The sequence below is a fragment of the Stegostoma tigrinum genome, chromosome 38 (assembly GCF_030684315.1).
Source record: "Stegostoma tigrinum isolate sSteTig4 chromosome 38, sSteTig4.hap1, whole genome shotgun sequence".
In the NCBI taxonomy this organism is placed as follows: domain Eukaryota; kingdom Metazoa; phylum Chordata; class Chondrichthyes; order Orectolobiformes; family Stegostomatidae; genus Stegostoma; species Stegostoma tigrinum.
Window position 1 is genome coordinate 13,916,677 of NC_081391.1, and position 17,472 is coordinate 13,934,148.

Here is a 17,472-nt window from a genome sequence, read left to right on the forward strand (position 1 = left end):
GGGTCTTTAAGGCACTGAATGTATTTGTTCCACCACATAAAGTGTTTTATTTTAAACAATCTTGAGTCTTGGCTGTAGAATCCCTGTCGTGCAGGAAGAGGTTTTTCAGCTCATTTCGTCTGCACTGATCCTCTGAACAGCATCTTGTTCAGACACACCCTGCCTTCTTACGCCATCTTTCCCACGGCCAGTCCAAAATAAACTGCATGTCTTTGGACTGTGGGAGGAGGTCCACACAGGCACGGGGAGGATGTGCAGCCTCTACACGTGACTGGAATTGACCCCAGGTCCCTGGCACGAGGGTTCAGTAATGCTAACCATTAAAATACCCTGTTTGCATACAATTAGAGTTAATGACTCATTCCATATGCAAACAGACCCTTCGGCTACTCCAGCATTATTCCTAACTTCAGTCTTATCGATGGTGGACAGACTCTGAAAAGTCTGATGTAGAGTTATTCACAACAGAATTCCCAGACTCTGACTTGGTCTCAAAGCCATGAGCTCATTAATTAATTGCCCATGGTTTCTTAGAAAATAGAACCTAGAACAGTACAGCACAGTTCAGGCCCTTCAGCCCACGATGATGTGCCGAACGTTTATCCTAAACCCAAGGCCTGTCTCACCTCCACTACTTTATGCTATCATCCATATGCTTATCTAATAGCCGCTTAAATGCCCCTAACGAGGCCGACTCCACTACACTCTCCGGAAATGCAATCCATGCCCCGGCCACTCTCTGAGTAAAGAACCTACCTCTGACATCTCCTCTGTATCTACCTCCACTCACTTCAAAACTATGCCCCCTCATAATAGCTAACTCCATCTTAGGAAAAAGTCTCTGGCTGTCTAATCTGCCTATACTTATGATCATTTTGTACACCTCTATCAAGTCACCTCTCATCCTTTGTTCTGAAGAGAAAAGCCCTCGTTCTCTCAACCTTTCCTCGTAAGACCTTCCCTCCATTCCAAGCAACATCCTGGTAAATCTCCTCTGCACCTTTTCTAACGCTTCCACATCTTTGCTGGAATGAGGTGACCAGAACTGGACACAATACTCCAGATGTGGCCGAACCAGGCTTTTGTCTAGCAGGAGCATAACTTCACAGCTCTTGAACTCAATCCCTCTATGAATGAAAGCTAACACACCACATGCCTTCTTAACAACTCTATCCACCTGGCTGGCAGCTTTCAGGGAACTGTGGACATGAACCCTGAGATCCATCTGCTCCTCCACACTGCCAAGAATCTTTCCATTAACCCTGTATTCTGCATTCAAATTTGTCCTTCCAAAATGAATCATTTACCAAAATCATAAATAGAAGAGGACCCCGAACAGACCCTTGAGGTACACCACTCATAACTGAGCACCATGTTGAATATTTTCAGTCAACTGTCACCCATGTCTTCCATGGGTCAGCCAATTCTGAATCCAATCTGCCTCATTTCCCCCGTCGCATGCCTCCTGACTTTCTGCCCGAGCCTGCCATGGGCAACCTGATCAAACGCCTTACTTCAATCCATGTATCCCACATTCACTGATCTACCTTCATTCACATGTTTGGTCATCACTTCAAAGAATTCAATCAGATTTGTGAGGCATGATGTGATCATTAATTCTGTTTCTTAGAGTCCTTCCCATTAATTTGCCAACCACTGGCATAAGACTAGCTGGCCTGTAATTTCCAGGGTTACCCCGATTCCCTTTTTTGAACACATGAATAATATTCACATTTGTCCTTCAAAGCAAAAAGATAGCACTAGACTGCAACCTGCTATTTGAAGCAGATATTGAGTAAAAGTAACTTGCTTCCACCAGTCTGTACATCAGTGCTGTGATCATACTCGAACTATCATTGGGGATCCTCAATTCCCAAAGCCTCACAGGCCACCAGTGCATGGGAGGCTGCTCCATTCAACGCAGTTGCTGAGCCATACATTCTACAGAATGTAATGTAAACAGGACCAGAAACTCTCCACTTGGAAACATGCTGGACTTAAGCTCTCGATCTACTTCAAACAATTAAAAATCAAACTTTGCGATAGAAAGTTTGCATGTGCTATACATTTCCAGCAGCAATGTAGACAGGGAGGTGTGAGGTCTACTATGCAGGAGAGGCACTCAGCACATTTAGCGCCTTGCTTTTCAAACTGCACTTCATGAACCCAACGTCAAGGAGATCACAGCAGATTCAGAATGGATCCACAAAGGAATGAGCTTCCTGTATGAGATAACCCAAAAGCACATTGTTTCTGTCGCTGCACAGCAATAAGAAAATGTTTATTGTTAACAAAATCTGGCCATTTTTCAATGGGCTCCAACGCTGTTATTCAACAAGTACAAAGACTAATCCCTCAGAGTAACAAACTGACAGAATTCTGCCAATCTGTGATGAGTGTGTCTTAAGATATAATCTCAGACACAATTGTGAACTTTTAGAGTATATTTTATTGTCATTTTCTCATAGAAATACTTCCAGAATTTGCACTTGTGCAGGAGGTCAAAGGTCATTCAGCAATTCCATCATCGACCAGTTGTCAATTCTGATCGTTTTCTGGATCCAATTCCCATCCTGCACTGGTTGGACGTGGCAGCTGATCAATTGATGAACAAGAGTGATTGGCCATCACTGATGATGTCATTTCCTGCTTCATAAAATGAGAGTCTGCTCCTGGAGTATAAGTAATGCCCCAAGGACGTTATGTTTTTTTGTCTAGTTGATGTTGGTTCTAAATTGGTCACTTATGTTGTGAATAGAGTAAAACAAACTCCCCATCACAAGATGGCCTCCCAGATTAGTCAGAACTATCACCAGGATTGTGAAGCTGCTGTCAACAAGCAGATTCATGTGGAACTCACTGCCTCCTATCTCTATCAGTCTTTGGTGAGTCTTGTCCCTAGGGGGTTAAAACTTGATCTATGTAGTTGCAGTAAATGGTTTCTCTTGAATTTAAATAACTGGACACTCTCTCTGGTCGACTGAGTTTTGTGGTCCTTTCCTAAATATTAATTCAGGATAAGGGCAATGTTACTATACCAATGGGGTTTGATAATGATGTACTCTGAAGCTGGGTCCCAGTTGGCATTTGGAGATATGTGGAGGTTTAAGTGTCCCTGGAGATATTTGCCAGTTTTGATTGGCAGTAGATGTCATTCCCTCTAAGATTACACAGCAGGCTGAGCAGGATGGCTGATGTTTTGGGGCTTGACCCTTCTGAAGGTGTGTCTAGGCCCAAAACATCAGCTTTCCTGCTCCTTTGCTTGGCCTGATGTGTTCATTCAGCTCTACATCATTGTATCTCAAGGGGTAGAGTGTGTTTGGAAGTTGTGTTCAAGTAACCTTGGTGAGTGCTGCAGGGGACCTGGTAGATAATGGACCCTGAAAGGAGGTGGTGAATGCAGTCCCCATCAAGTGGGCTGCTCTGTCCTGGATGGTGTCTGCTTCTTGCATGTGGCAGCTCCACCTCCACAGACACATGGAGAAGCTTCATCACACTCAGCTTTTTTCTCTTAGAAAGAAGATGCCTCATGACAGATGGATGAAGCCTGTGTAAACTCCATTTGGGAGGTGGGTACAGCTTTCATTGGTGAGCTAGTTGATGGGTGTTAATTCCTGACCAGGGTCCCAATTCCCTTGGGGAACATGTGTGCCAATTCTAAAATCCTTCCTATTCTCTCCTGCCACAGCTTGTCCCTACCCCAATTAAACAGCCAAGAAATTTTGTTTGACTGCTTCTGCTTCAAGAAAGTAACTTCCCACCAGGTTTCCTCAACAACAAAACCCTTAGCTCCTGTTTCAAATATCAGAAGAATAGCCCTTCATAAACCTCAAGGCATTGGATTGTGAATATCTCGGTTCGGAAGTGAGTCACATATGGGTGGACAAACAACAGAACGCTGCCTGCTGGAATAAGCCAAACTCTGGTGTCCAGCTTTGTGTTAACTAGTGATGTTAGATCAGCCATTATCTGGAGGTACATGTCGCATTGGCCTGCTCCCCCTCTCCCTCTCCCCCCTGCGTGCTCTTGTGGTCATGTGACCCTTGTTTTCTCCCCCCCGACCCCTTCTGGATGTGAGTGCACTAATTTTAGTGTGCTATAAACTATAGCTGCAACAATCCAGAGGCTGTTACTGGGTAGGTTTTCCTTTGCACTATCTTGTTGTCGCTTTCTCTCATTCGCCTCTACTATATCTTGTAGTAATAAAATATACCGTACACTATCTCCCTGGTTTTGAGGCTGCAGAAACCTTGCTTCCTCCTGGTTATATTGTTACAGCAGTGTCTAACATGCATTTCCATGCCAGCCCCAAAGGAGCAATAGTGTTGCAGCTCCGCTACTCAACTATAGCCTGCACTCCAGCTCCTGGTGCTTGTTTCAGCTGTTTTTTAGGCTCTAAATTTGTCCAATTCAAATGAAGGTTAGTGAGTGAAAACATGGCTGGATGCAAGAAGAGCTATAATGCTGTGCCAGACAGCCTGAGCAATTCACTGTTTTAAGCCAAACTTTTGCCAGTTTCCAATAGGAAATTGGGATTGTTGTTAGTTCCCAGTTGAAGGATCCGCTGGCCAGCTGGATATCAGCGGATTCTCAACCATGTTCACATACCACGCAGTTAACAGCTAACTGAGCAGTTAGCTTGCTGCAGAAGGCTGAACTAGAATTTGGAGTCAGTGCTGTGTTCAATGGGCTTTAACATGTTCTCTCCCTTCCAGATGACCTACTTTGACTGGGATGATGTGGCCCTCCCCCACTTCTCCCAGTTCTTCAAAGATCAGTCCCAGGTGAAGCAGGAACCTGCAGAGAAGCTGCTGAAATTACAGAATCAGCGTGGAGGCAGAGGCTGAGTCCTCCTCCAGGATGTGAAGGTTGGAGTTGTGTGGGAGGGTTGCAGCTGTGGGGAAGAGAATGGCAGCTCTTGTGGTGCTGCTTCCTGTTGGGATGTAAAAATCCTCTTTTGGCCTGGCTTCCCTGTTTGATTTCTTTTGAAGGCAGTTTCTAAACTAGCCCTATTGTCCACCGTGTCTATGCTGCCCACAAACCTCAAACTACATTAACACAATTTCCTTGCACTTAGTCCCCAGCCTACTATCTTCTGGCATGAAGAAGTTGTTGAGATTAGGCTTAAATGTTGCTGGAGTAACTTCCTCCACTGACCCCTCAGGTCATGCATCCCATACCTCTCCCACCCTCCATTATCCTCCAATCTCCTCAAACCTGTGCCATCTGGTCTTCATGTCTGCCACAGGGACTGTCTATTGTCCATGCTCCCTGATCTTCCACACTTCCATGAGATAACCATCCCAGTCTATCCAACCTCCCTCTCATCATTGTTTTTTTTGTCAGTTTTCTTCCCCCATCTTGGGCCAACATCCTGATGACCCTCACCTGTACCCCCTCCAGTGTCACCCTGTCCCTCTGATTGTGGTTCTGGTCACCACACTACATTCCATCTTTGGTCTGGCCAATGCTGCCATGTTTATGGCAAGACTCATCCTTTTTACTGATCCCCAACTCCTGGAGACCAGCATCATGTCAGCCCCTTCCCCACTCTGTCTACCTTTGCTGAACCTTGAGGGATGGCCTTGGGCATTTGTTGCTTGTCCCTTTTACTGTAAGCACATTGCTGCTCCCTTCAATGAATTAAACAGCAGTGATGTCTGATCATCCTGCTCAGACATGTATGAAGCCACTGGCACAGGTGAGACATAGATGCCTGGCCTGCAAGGTCCAGATTGGTACTCTACCTCAAGAGCCCTTGAGACTAAGGTGTGAATGTCCTGATCTAAATGACAAATGGGCACTGGTGCAAACAGTTTAACTTTGTGTGAAATAAATCCCTGTCCCCACAATGACTTCATGCTTCAGATCAAGGATAAATGGAGCAAAGTGAAGTCACCTACAAGTCATCAATGTGGGTTTTAGGGGTGGCACAGTTGCTCAGTGGTTAGCACTGCTGCCTCAGTGCCAGGGACACAGGTTTAGCTCTGGCCTCTGGTGACTGGTGCTGACATGATCAGTTTCTTCCTACAGTCCAAATATGGGCAGGCTGGGTGAAGTAGCTGTGGGGGAAATGCAGGGCTATGGGATCAGGTAAATCTGAGATCTGCTTCAGAAGGTTGATTGCAGACTCAATGGGCTGAATGGCCTGCTCCCATGCTGCAGGAAGTCTGATTCTGAGGCTTAACTGTTCTTCTTTTCCCCCCTCCAGAAGCCAGAGAGGGATGAGTAGGGTAACAGCCTGCAGGCAATGCAAGTTCTCCTGGATCTGGAGAAGAACGTGAACCAGAGTTTGTTGGATCTACCCCAACTCGCCACAGCCCAGACTGACCCTCATGTAAGCTTCACCTCTTCATTCTCACCACTGCCATGCCTCCTCAACTTCATTGGTTGATCTTTGTGGAGTGGAAAGTCACAGACGTAACTCTGTCCAGATGCTACATTGTCATCATAATTATGTTATTAAGGTACAATGTTACAACTGCTCAACACTGAACTGAAATAGGAATTTGGATTACAGTCTAGTGGGAATGCTGATGTGATTTTTGGCTGCTGAATTGGGGATTGTTGCACTATACAATACAACTTGGAGCTCTTTCAGAAGGTGAGATGGATCAGCTGAAATGTTGTCGTCACTGGCATCAATTCTCCACCTGGTAGCTAGATTTTCAGGGCTGTCTAGAGCTAGTTATGGCTAAGGGTTTTTCAGTGGGAATTATGAAATTGTCTTGGACAGTGTTAATGCACTCAGTTGTCATCTTCCTCTGTTGCAGCTGAGACTTCCTGGAGACTCACTATTTGGATGAGGAGGTGGAGATCATCAAGCAACTGGGTGACTACATCACCAACCTGAAGCACCTGGGAGCCCCTGAGAATGGGATGGAAGAGTACCTGTTTGACAGGCTCTCCCTGGAGGACAGCAGTTAGTGTGGCCTGGAGCACTGTCTACTTGGTCTGAATGCATGCCCCACTTCACCCTGGCCAACCTGTCTCCTTCCAAGGAGAAGGGACTTGGAGCAAAGAATGTAATGGCTGTAGCAGCCGAATGGGAATGAATAAAATGATGTGTTGATCTTGCTTATTGTCCATCATTCAGAACTGGGTGGTGTCTCTCGAGAGCTTGAAGCCTGTAATCTTTCTGTAGTTTGATTGGCTGGTCCAATTACAATTGGACATGAGACTAATTCACTGGGTCTTTTGACAATTTCCCCACCTCACTGGTCAGGGATAATGAGATGGAGTGCCTCCTTTGTGTGAAACAAGATATTCCCCTCCCACCAGAATTTGAGGTTGTGGTTTGATGCTGTTGGCCGAGAAAACGTTTTCGACAATGACTAGCATACTGTTGGATGTGGTGTGCACAATTGTAGTTAACAGAACGTGGAATTCCTTTTGCAAAAGCAACTTCCCACACCTTTTATCAAAAGCTAGGACCAGGCCCCAACATTCTGAAAATTAGGGAAATTTTAACTTGTACATGGATAAGGCATGGAAAAATTTACGTTAAATACCTTTCCTAATCAGCCTCCCTGAACAGTACCTTACACTCCAAGTGACAGAAATCACAATTTGACGACAAAACTAACTAATCTGCTGGCTGGATCAGCTCAGCTGAAGGAGGTGAGATATCGGGATGTGTTTCCTTGCCCGGGGCAGGAACCAGCTCATTGGGAGAGGATACCACTTCAGCTGGTCTGCTATTCATTGACTCGGGCCCTAACATGACGTGACGAGTATATTCTATTCTCAGTTCTCAGCATTGTTGTCTCCTTTGTTTCTGTTACTTTTTTCTTTACACCCCCCTCCCCCACAACCATGTGTGCAGCCCAACAGCGTTGGGTGCTGGTAAAGGGTCAAACCAGGACCAGCAGTCAAGGTGGTGGGGGGTGGGGTGCCACGTGCCACTCTCTAAAACCCATTCACCCTTCCCTTGTTACACGTCTCCACCAGTTGGCAATGCTCACCAGTTGATTCCTCCTTCAGTCTGAGTTACCACACGGTGACACTTCAGGGGATTTTATATCCACTTCAGCTCCAAAAGGAGTCAATGCCCATGGTTGCTGGGGGCAGTATGCGCAGAAGCAATCCCAATTTGTCCGAATGTGGCTCCCTTATTCCACTTTCTTTCCCTATCCTTGCACTTACTCTACCGCTTCATCCAAGGAAAAATTTTCAAGCCTACCACCCCCAAGACCTGGGAAAGTGCAGCCCAAATTTTCACAGCAGCCTCTATCAGACAGTCAGCTCACATTCACCTGAGCTGTATGAGCGTATAATGCCTGCTCTTGATGCCACCCACAGTGGCAGTGTCTTGAGCATAGCATAGCACAGCAGCGCTCCTGGTTAAATGTTGCCATTTGATTGGCTCTTGCTGCTAAAGCCTGCATTGAGCGCACTAAGCTGCTCCTTTGGTTCCTCTGAGCTTCCCCCACGGTGAGCGTTACTCCTGATGCAGGTTAATTGGGTGAAATCACATTGAAGGAGCAGTGTGACTCGGAGAGGAGACTTGGAGATGCTGATTTTCCTGTCCCCCTGCTTCCCTTATCTTTCGAGGGGTCAGAGATCCTGGGTTAGGGAGGGGGCTATCAGAGACATCCTGAGGATTGTTCCAGGGAGTTTTGTAGCGAGTGCACACTGCAGCCTGCATGAGGGTGTGGGTCTTTAAGGCACTGAGCGTGTTTGTTCCTCCACAGAGAGCAGTTTAATTGCAGCAAATTGAAGTCTTGGCTGGAGAATCCCAATAGTGCAGCAAGAGGATATTAGGCCCATTAAATCTGCATCGACCCACTGAACCACATCCTGCTCAGACCCAACCCATTTGCTTAACCCCACGGTCAATCGAATTACCTTGGATGCGCATTGTCACTATGGGGCTATTTAGTATTACCAACCCACCTACCCTGCAAATCATTGGGCTGTGTGAAGAAACTCAAGCACCTGGAGGAAATCCACGCAGGCCATCAGCCAGGGGTAGAATCGAACCTGGGTCCCTGGCACTGAGGCGCCAAAATATTCTAAAGTACCAAAGGGAAGGAATGCACTGTGGCAAACTACGTCATGGGAATAGACTCTGCAGCCCAGCCCGAACTTGCAGACCAGGTTTTCATAAACTGTGTAGTGCCATTTGCCTACATTTGGCCCATCTTTCTCTAAACCGTTCCTTTCCATGTAAATCTCCAAATGTCACTTAAATGTTGTAATTCTATCCACCTCTACCACTTCCTCTGGCAGCTTGTTCCATGCACGTACCACCCTCTGTGTGAAAATGTTGTCCCTCACGCCCCTTTTAAATCCTTCCCCCTCTCCCATCAAACCGGTGCCCTCTAGTTTTGGACCCCCCTACCCTGTCCCAGCATGCTTTTTATATACAGTCAATCTTGAGTGTGCCAATGGCAAGGCTACATTTAGTGCTCAGCAACTGTTCCACTTCAGGAGGTGGTGATGAGCTGGTTATTACAGTCCACCTGGTGTACGAGAGACCGGAATGAAGCTGCTGCTGTTGCTGAGGAGGGGCTCCTGGGATTTTCATTCACAAACAGGGATAGTGTTCCAAGTCAGGATGGTGACAGATTTACATGGAGCTGCTTGAGTGTCGTCGGAGCTGCCTCAAGCGAGAACATTGTAAACTATTCCAGCACTACTCCCAACTTCAGCCTTATTGACGGTGGACAGGTTTTGGAAACTCAGGAGTTGAGAACTTCCTGACAGAATTCCCAGCATCTGAATTCCCAGTTTCTGAGCTGTACCATCTACAGAACGCAATTTAAACAGGACCAGAAATTCCTCACTTGGAAACCTGCTGGGGTTAATCGCTAGTTCTACTTCAAACAATGAAAAACGAAACTGGGAGACAGAAATGTTCAACGTGCGATACATTTCCAGCAGCAACTGAGACATAGAGGCCTGAGGCCTACTGTGTAGCAGAGGCACTCAGCACATTTAGCGTTTTGCTTTTCAAACTGGGCCTTCAAGGTCAAGGTCAGGGAGATCACATCAGATGCAGATTGGATCCACAAAGTACATCAGTTGCCTGTTTTAGATGATCCAAAAGCACATTATTTCTGTTGTGGCACAGAAATAGGAAAATGTTCAGATCAACCAAATCGAGCCATTTTTCAAAGAGCTCCAACACCAATGTTCAAAAATTATGACGACTAATCCCTCAGAATAACAATCTGACAGAATTCTGCAAATCTGTGATGAATGTGTCTTAACGCACAACTTCAGATACAGACGTGAAGTTTTAGAGCATACTTTATTCTCATTTTCAGGGAGATGTCCTCCCAGAATTTGCCCTTGTGCGGGAGGTCAAAGATCATTTCAGCAATTTCATCATCAACCACTCATCAATTCTGATTGGTTTTTTGACCCGATTCCCATCCTGCACTGATTGGATGTGGCAGCTGATCAATTGATTAACAAGAGTGATTGGCCATCACTGATGATCTCATTTCCTGCTTCATAAAATGAGTGTTGGCTCCTCGGGTATAAATAGAGTCCCAGGGCAGGGATGTTTATTGTTGTTCTTAACTTTGTTATTTTTGTGGTGTGGAAACTAAGGCAAGCTTTTCCTTTATATGATGGCCTCCCAGATCAGTCAGAACTATCACCAGGATTGTGAAGCTGCTGTCAACAAGCAGATCAATGTGGAGCTCACTGCCTCCTATCTCTATCAGTCTTTGGTGAGTGGTGTCTCTGTTGGGTGAAACATACTTCTGTTCTGTTGAAGTGAACTCTACCCCTTGGATGTAATTAAGTTGTCTATCTTTTATAGACTGAGTTTTGTGGCTCCTACCTCTTTCTCAATGCAGGATGAGTGTGATGTTACTGTAACAATAGTTTGGTGTCCAATGTTACTCTAACTTGGGTCCCAGTTGGTTGTCAGTGAGATGTGGAGTGTTCTTGTAGTTACTTGCCTGTCCCATGATGGTGCTGTGACTGGTGGTAATTATAGCTTCCTGTGGCTGTTTGAAACTTGAGGGAACTAATTTAAAAATGAATTGGGACTCACCATTGTGGGAATGGAAGCACCATCAGCTAGTCACTGCTCTTCTTTTCCTTCTTGTATCCTTGCTTGTATTTGAATTTTGTGGTGATCCCAACTTAACATCTCAAATAATCTTGAGAATCTTGATTTCCTATTGCAATCAGCTTAGAATAGGCTTGTTCTAGCCCTACAGAGCTGGGCTGAGAGGTGGCAAATGGAGTTTAATGCAGACAAGTGAGGTGATGCACTTTGGTAGGAGTAACCGGAAGGCAAAGTACTGGGCTAATGGTAAGATTCTTGGTAATGTAGATGAGCAGAGAGATCTCGGTGTCCACGTAAACAGGTCCTTGAAAGTTGCCATCCAGGTTGATAGGGCGGTTAAGAAGGCAGTGTTTTCTCTTTTGATTAATAGAGGCATTGAGTTCTGGAACCAAGAGGTTATGGTGAAGCTGTACCAAACTCTGGTGTGGCTGCACTTGTAGTATTGTATACAGTTCTGGTCACTGCATTATAAGGATGTGGAAGCTTTGGCAAGAGTGCAGAGGAGGTTTACTAGGATGTTGCCTGGTATCGAGGGAAGCTCTTATGAGGAAAGACTGAGGGACTTGAGGCTGTCTTCATTGGTGAGAAGGTTGAGAGTTGACTTAATTGAAACATATAATATTCTGAGGGTTGGAAAGGGAAATCCTCTTTCTGCGGACGGTGAGCATGAGGGGGCATAGCTGTAAATTGAGGGATGATAGATATAGGACAGATGTCTGAGGTAGTTTCTTTACTCAGTAGTAAGGGAATGGAATGCTTTGCCTGTGACGGTAGTAGATTTGCCAACTTTAGGTACATTTAAGTCATCATTGGACAAGCATATGGACGTACAGGGAATAGTCTAGGTTAGATGGGCTTGAGATCAGTATGACAAGTTGACACAACATCTAGGGCCTGTACTGTGCTGTTATGTTCTAGTTTCAGATTAAACTGGGTGAGGTTGTGACTGGTATCTGATCAAGCAGATCTCCATTTGAGATCTACTTTGCTTTTTTTCATACTCATGAGGTGGGTGTGGGCTGTCTGTATATGAAGTGTTGGAGCTTTTCCAAGGCACGGCACTGCCGTGGGGCTGAGAATGTGCGGAGGGTACTGACCCAGTGAATATGGAAAAAATAGCTTATTCCTGTTGTATTTGGCCTGACTCGAAACTAACTAGCCCCTCTTTCCCCAGGTGGTTGGGTGCCTGTGCCCTTCCAAGGGGTAGAATGTGTTTAGAAGTAACCTTAGTGAGTGTTGCCGGGTGCTCTCTGGGCTTGTGCTTGTCAGCAGGAAGTCCTGTCATGATGAGGATCAAGTCCCTGTCAGCCCCACTTTGGGAGGTGGCAACAGCTTTCATTGAGCCAGCAGTTCAGTTTTAATCGCTGACCCATGTTCCTAACACAACTTGGAAGCATGTCCCAAGAGTAAAATCTCCACTATTCTACATCTTCTAACTGCCCATTTAAATGGGCAATGATAAATTGTGCTTGTGTTTGCATTTGACAATTAAAGCAACTTTTTTCAGCAGGATTCCCAAGAATGTGTGTCTTAGTAGCTGCTTCCAATAGCAGACCTGGTAAACCTGAATACATTGAATTGTGAACATCCTGGTTTAGAAATCTACAGGACTTTGCCTGTTGGATTAAGTCAACAGTAGCATTTCCAGGTTACTGTTTTAATAAGTGATGTTGTCTAGAGAGTAGGTGATCTGCAGGTCACTGTCATATTTGTCATGTGATCAGTTTGTTTTGTCAATCATTGTTTCATGTGTAATGGTACAAGTTGCTAGCAGTCTCAGTACAGCTGTTTTAGATGCAGCAGTAAACTGTATCTAGAACAATCCAAAGACTGTCCCGAGGCAGGCTTTCCTTGGCAGATTCTTGGTGCCCATGTCCTTCATTCATCCCTTCCCCCTCACCCCAGCCACCCCACTACTGCAGCCCTTGTCAAACTAATACAGTGCATCCAATTGCATTGATCCTGACTAAGCAGAAAATGTGCTCCTTCCTAGCTGTTAGTTGCAGTGTCTGGGATCTGTTTTCTGGCCTTTGCCAAAGGAGCAATAGCGTGCCCTGCAGCTGTTCTATTGGTGCACATCCTGCATTCCAGCTTCTGGCATTTCTTGAAACCCTATTCAATCAGTAATTTTCCCATTTCTGGTGGAGGTTAATCAGTAAAAACATCAATTCACACTTGTTCTCACCCAATGCTGTGCCAGACCCACTGAGCAATTTGCCAGGAGTTTCAAACCAAAATAAAACACATGGTGTTTACAGCTTACCTGGAGGAAGCTGGGATTGTTTTGATTTTTCCAATTCAACAGGAACTGCTCAAAACTGGGTTCTGAATTGTTAATGCATCAGGTACTTAACAGCTTATTGTCAATTTGATTTTGAGAATGCTCAAGTAGCCCTGGAGCTCTGAACTAAAATTGGCCCGTGACTTGTTAATGGGCTTTACCTTGATCTCCCTTCCAGATGTCCTACTTTGACCGGGATGATGTTGCCCTCCCCCATGTCTCCCGCTTCTTCAAACATCAGTCCCAGGAGAAGCGGGAACATGCAGAGAAGCTGCTGAAATTCCAGAATCAGCGTGGAGGCCGGGTCCTCCTCCAGGATGTGAAGGTTGGAGTTGGGTGGGGTGGGGGTTGGGATGGTAATGGCTGCTCTTGTGGTGTGGTTTCAAGTCAGTGACAAGGTTTTCATTTGAGTCAAATCTTTGTTCGGCCTGTTTGATCTCCTTTTTGAAGCCAGTGTAGAAAGAAGCCCTTTGGCCCACCATGTCTTTGCTGACCCCACAAACACTAAAGCACTTTAATCCCATTTACCTTCCCTTGGTCCACAGGCCACTGTCCTGGCACTATGTACTTGTCCAGCTGGACCTTAAACTGATCTGGAGTAGCTGACTCCACCACCATCCAACCCTTTATGTGGTTCATCTCATACTTCTAACCTCCCCCTCGGAGGAGGGTGAAGAGAACGTTTCCTCCAATCCCCTCTAACCTGCTTACTCCACAAACCTGGTTTCTCTCTGGTCTTGGTGTCTGCCATGGGGAAGACATTCCATCAACTGGCCACTCTCTATTCTTCAATAGTTACATCAGGTCACTCCCTCAGCCGTTCCTGCTCCACAGAAAATCCCAGCCTATCTAACCTCCAATCAATGGATCTTGGGCAACAGCCTGGGCAACCTCACCAGCTTCCCCCTGCAGTGCCATCCTGTCCTTGTGACTGGTGAGGCCAAAGAGGGAATAATGTGGTGACTAGAAGAACAAACTGTGACAAGACTGGTCCCCTTCCTGTTCCACCACACCCAACTAATAGAGGTTGCTTGCCCTCTGTCACTGTTACACCCTGTTGACCTTGTCTGAACTTTGAGGGATCTATGGTTGTGGGCCTTTCTTAACTGTTAGCAGCACAACACACTTTGCAAACACCTCGCTGTCCCTTGGATGAATTAAATAGCCGTGATGTTTCTGATCATCCTGCTCAGGCATGTATGAAGCCACCAGCACAAGTGGTACTTGAACCTTGGCCTTGTCAGCCAGAGACAGGGGCACTACCACTGTACCATGACAGCATTTAGGATTCACTCGTGAATATCCTCGCAATTCCATCAGATGGACCCTGATGCAAATCTTGTCATTATCCCCCACAATGACCTGTTATTCAACTTCCTCCTTCAGATCAAGGACCGACAGGCAAGGTGAAAGCAATTCTGAAGGAACTGTTCTTCAGCTGTGCTCCAGGGCTCCCTCAGGGGCTAGCAGTGTTCTCAGTGCTAGGGACACAGGTTTTGATCTGGCCTCTGGTGAGGGACTGGTGTTTACATGTCCTCCCCATGTCTGCGTTGGTGTCCTCATAGTATAAGAGGATTGGCCATCTGAAATGCAGGGTTACAGGAATAGAGGGGGAGTGGGATGAGCTGGGATGCATTTCAGAGCAGTTCTGCACTGATCGATGTTGTAGAGATTCTGAAGCTTCACTTTCCTTCTTTCCATCCTCAGAAGCCAGAGAGGGATGAGTGGGGTAACAGCCTGCAGGCGATGCAGGTTGCCCTGGATCTGGAGAAGAATGTGAACCAGAGTTTGCTGGATCTTCACCAACTTGCCACAGCCCAGACTGACCCTCATGTAAGCTTCACCACTTCATTCTCTTCACTGCTGGTCACTCAGGGCAACACCTTCAATGGTTGGTCTTTTGTGGATTAGAAGTTGCCTGCTGTCTCAGACAAGTGCCATTTGGATCTCTTCAGATCCGTACCAATGCTTATAATCTGATCAGCTCAGCAATCAAGTAAAATGGGAATTTGGATTATAATCTAGTAGGAGTGATGAAGTGATATTGGCCACTGAATGCTCATCCAGGATTATTGCAGTGGAATGATCACTATCCATCATAATCCAACACAGCATCACTTAACAAACTGCAAGAGCAGTTGAAATACATGGTCCTCACTGGCATAGTCTCCAGGTGTTGGGTTTTCAGGGTAGTCTAGAGCTCATATGGCTGAGTGTTTTGCAGTAGGAAATCTGAGGTTGTCTTGGATACCATTAATGTAGCAAGTTGTCATATTCTTGCAGCTGTGTGACTTCCTGGAGACTCACTATTTGGATGAGGAGGTGGAGATCATCAAGCAACTTGGGGACTACATCACCAACCTGAAGCGCCTGGGAGCCCCTGAGAATGGGATGGGAGAGTACCTGTTTGACAGGCTCTCCCTGGAGGACAGCAGTTAGTGTGGCCTGGAGTACTGTCTGCTTGGTCTGAATGCATTCCCCACTTCACCCTGGGCAATCTGTCTCCTTCCAAGGAGAAGGGGCTTGTAGCAAACAATGTAATGGCTGAACCAGCTGAGTGGAAATGAATGAAATGTATTGATGTTGCTTATTGTCCATCATTGAGACCCTTGATATTAAAGAGCTTTTGAGAGCTTCAAGCCTGTAATTTTGGCTAATGAAATTATTAATTTGACAGAATATTTCCCTGGTCTTCCCTCCAACACCACCCCAGCATCAGTCTCGGAATTCCCGTGGAACTTCCTCTAAGTTATGAATCCAAGTTATTCCTCCAGCCAGAACTTGAGGTTTGGGCCTGCGGGGTGTCAAGTCACTTTGTACTATTATCCCACAGCCAGGTATGATGAATACAGGTGCAGCTAAAATTTTCATTGCTTTCGAAAGAGAAAACACCCCTGCTTGGCCGAAAGAAAGACTTGACACCCACTTTCACAGAAACAGGGCTGTAGGATGCTTTATGTTCATGTCTAGTTTGCTAAGCAATAGCTTCTCTGTCAACCTCCACCAACCGAGACTGATTGCTAAAGTCCACACAAATCACAAGTTGATGCCAATGTAAATTCTGTGCCAGCTGGCTCAGCTTGCCTCAACAAGAGCTTAAGGGAAGAGATCCAGCAGCGTCCCCTCTCTAGCCTTGTGGAGGAACCAGCAATGCTGGGAGCAATAAAATTGAACTGAGCAACGGGGATCTGACACACCTCGTCTATTCTATTCAAATCAATGTTATTACTTTTTCCGGACAGTGCATCCTCGATTCACTGAGACCCAGTTGAGGTTCAAGCCAAGACCAGCCCTGTGGCCTCCTGACCCCCACCACCAACTGCCTGGCTCCGGACAGCCATCAGCAGTTGCTCACAATGACCAGTTCATTTGTTCCTTCGCCTGAGGAACATGCGCTGCTCTCCCAGGCGATATGGATTCAATACCCATTGTAGCTCGACAAGAAAGCTCACACGGGGGGAACCATTTCCCAGGAGTAATCCAAAGCTGTCCTAATGTGGCTTTGCTCCGTTTACTTCCTTGCTCTCTGCCAAGTCTTGGTCAAAAACCCCACCACGCCTAGTAATAAACTTCAGGCCAGCCAGCCCAGAGATGGGAATATTCAGCACAAGTCTGCTTGAAAAAATTCACCTGAACTGGATGCACTTAATGGCACCTACAGCAGGATAATAGTGACCTGGGAATAACACAGCAACGCTCCTGGTTAAATGCTGCCATTTGATTGGCTCTTGCTGCTCAAGCCAGCATTGAGCGCACTAAGCTGCTCCCTTGGTTCCTCTGAGCTTCCCCCACGGGGAGGGTTACTCCTGATGCAGGTTGATTTCACCCGATCACATTGAAGGAGCAGTGTGACTCAGGGAGGAGAACTGGAGATGCTGACTTTCCTGAATGGCTGCTTCCTTTATCTTTCGAGGTGTCAGAGATCGTGGTTTAGGGAGGGGGCTGTCAGAGACATCCTGGGGAATGTTTCAGGGAGCTTTGTAGCGAGTGGACACTGCAGCCTTCACTGAGGGTGTGGGTCTTTAAGGCACTGAATGTATTTGTTCCACCACGTAGAGTTTTATTTTAAACAATCTTGAGTCTTGGCTGTAGAATCGCTGCAGTGCAGGAAGAGGTTGTTCAGCCCATTTAGTCTGCACTGATCCTCTGAACAGCATCTTGT

At 46.1% G+C, this 17,472-nt stretch overlaps 1 protein-coding gene across 1 annotated transcript; it reads left to right on the top strand.

The window, feature by feature from the left end:
• Positions 1–10,577: 10,577 nt before the first annotated feature.
• On the top strand, positions 10,578–15,749 carry LOC132206407 (ferritin, middle subunit-like). The gene is made up of 4 exons (XM_059640516.1): positions 10,578–10,682; positions 13,489–13,635; positions 15,018–15,143; positions 15,594–15,749. Exons 1-4 carry the CDS (start codon positions 10,578–10,580, stop codon positions 15,747–15,749), a joined length of 534 nt encoding a protein of 177 aa, XP_059496499.1.
• Positions 15,750–17,472: the final 1,723 nt, after the last annotated feature.

Bases quoted from the DNA above. Each gene is read 5' to 3' on its own strand.
- LOC132206407 (XM_059640516.1), top strand. From the start codon at position 10,578: ATGATGGCCTCCCAGATCAGTCAGAACTATCACCAGGATTGTGAAGCT. The intron at 13,636-15,017 runs GTTGGAGTTGGG...TTCCATCCTCAG, and splicing joins TCCTCCTCCAGGATGTGAAG to AAGCCAGAGAGGGATGAGTG. The intron at 15,144-15,593 runs GTAAGCTTCACC...ATATTCTTGCAG, and splicing joins CAGCCCAGACTGACCCTCAT to CTGTGTGACTTCCTGGAGAC.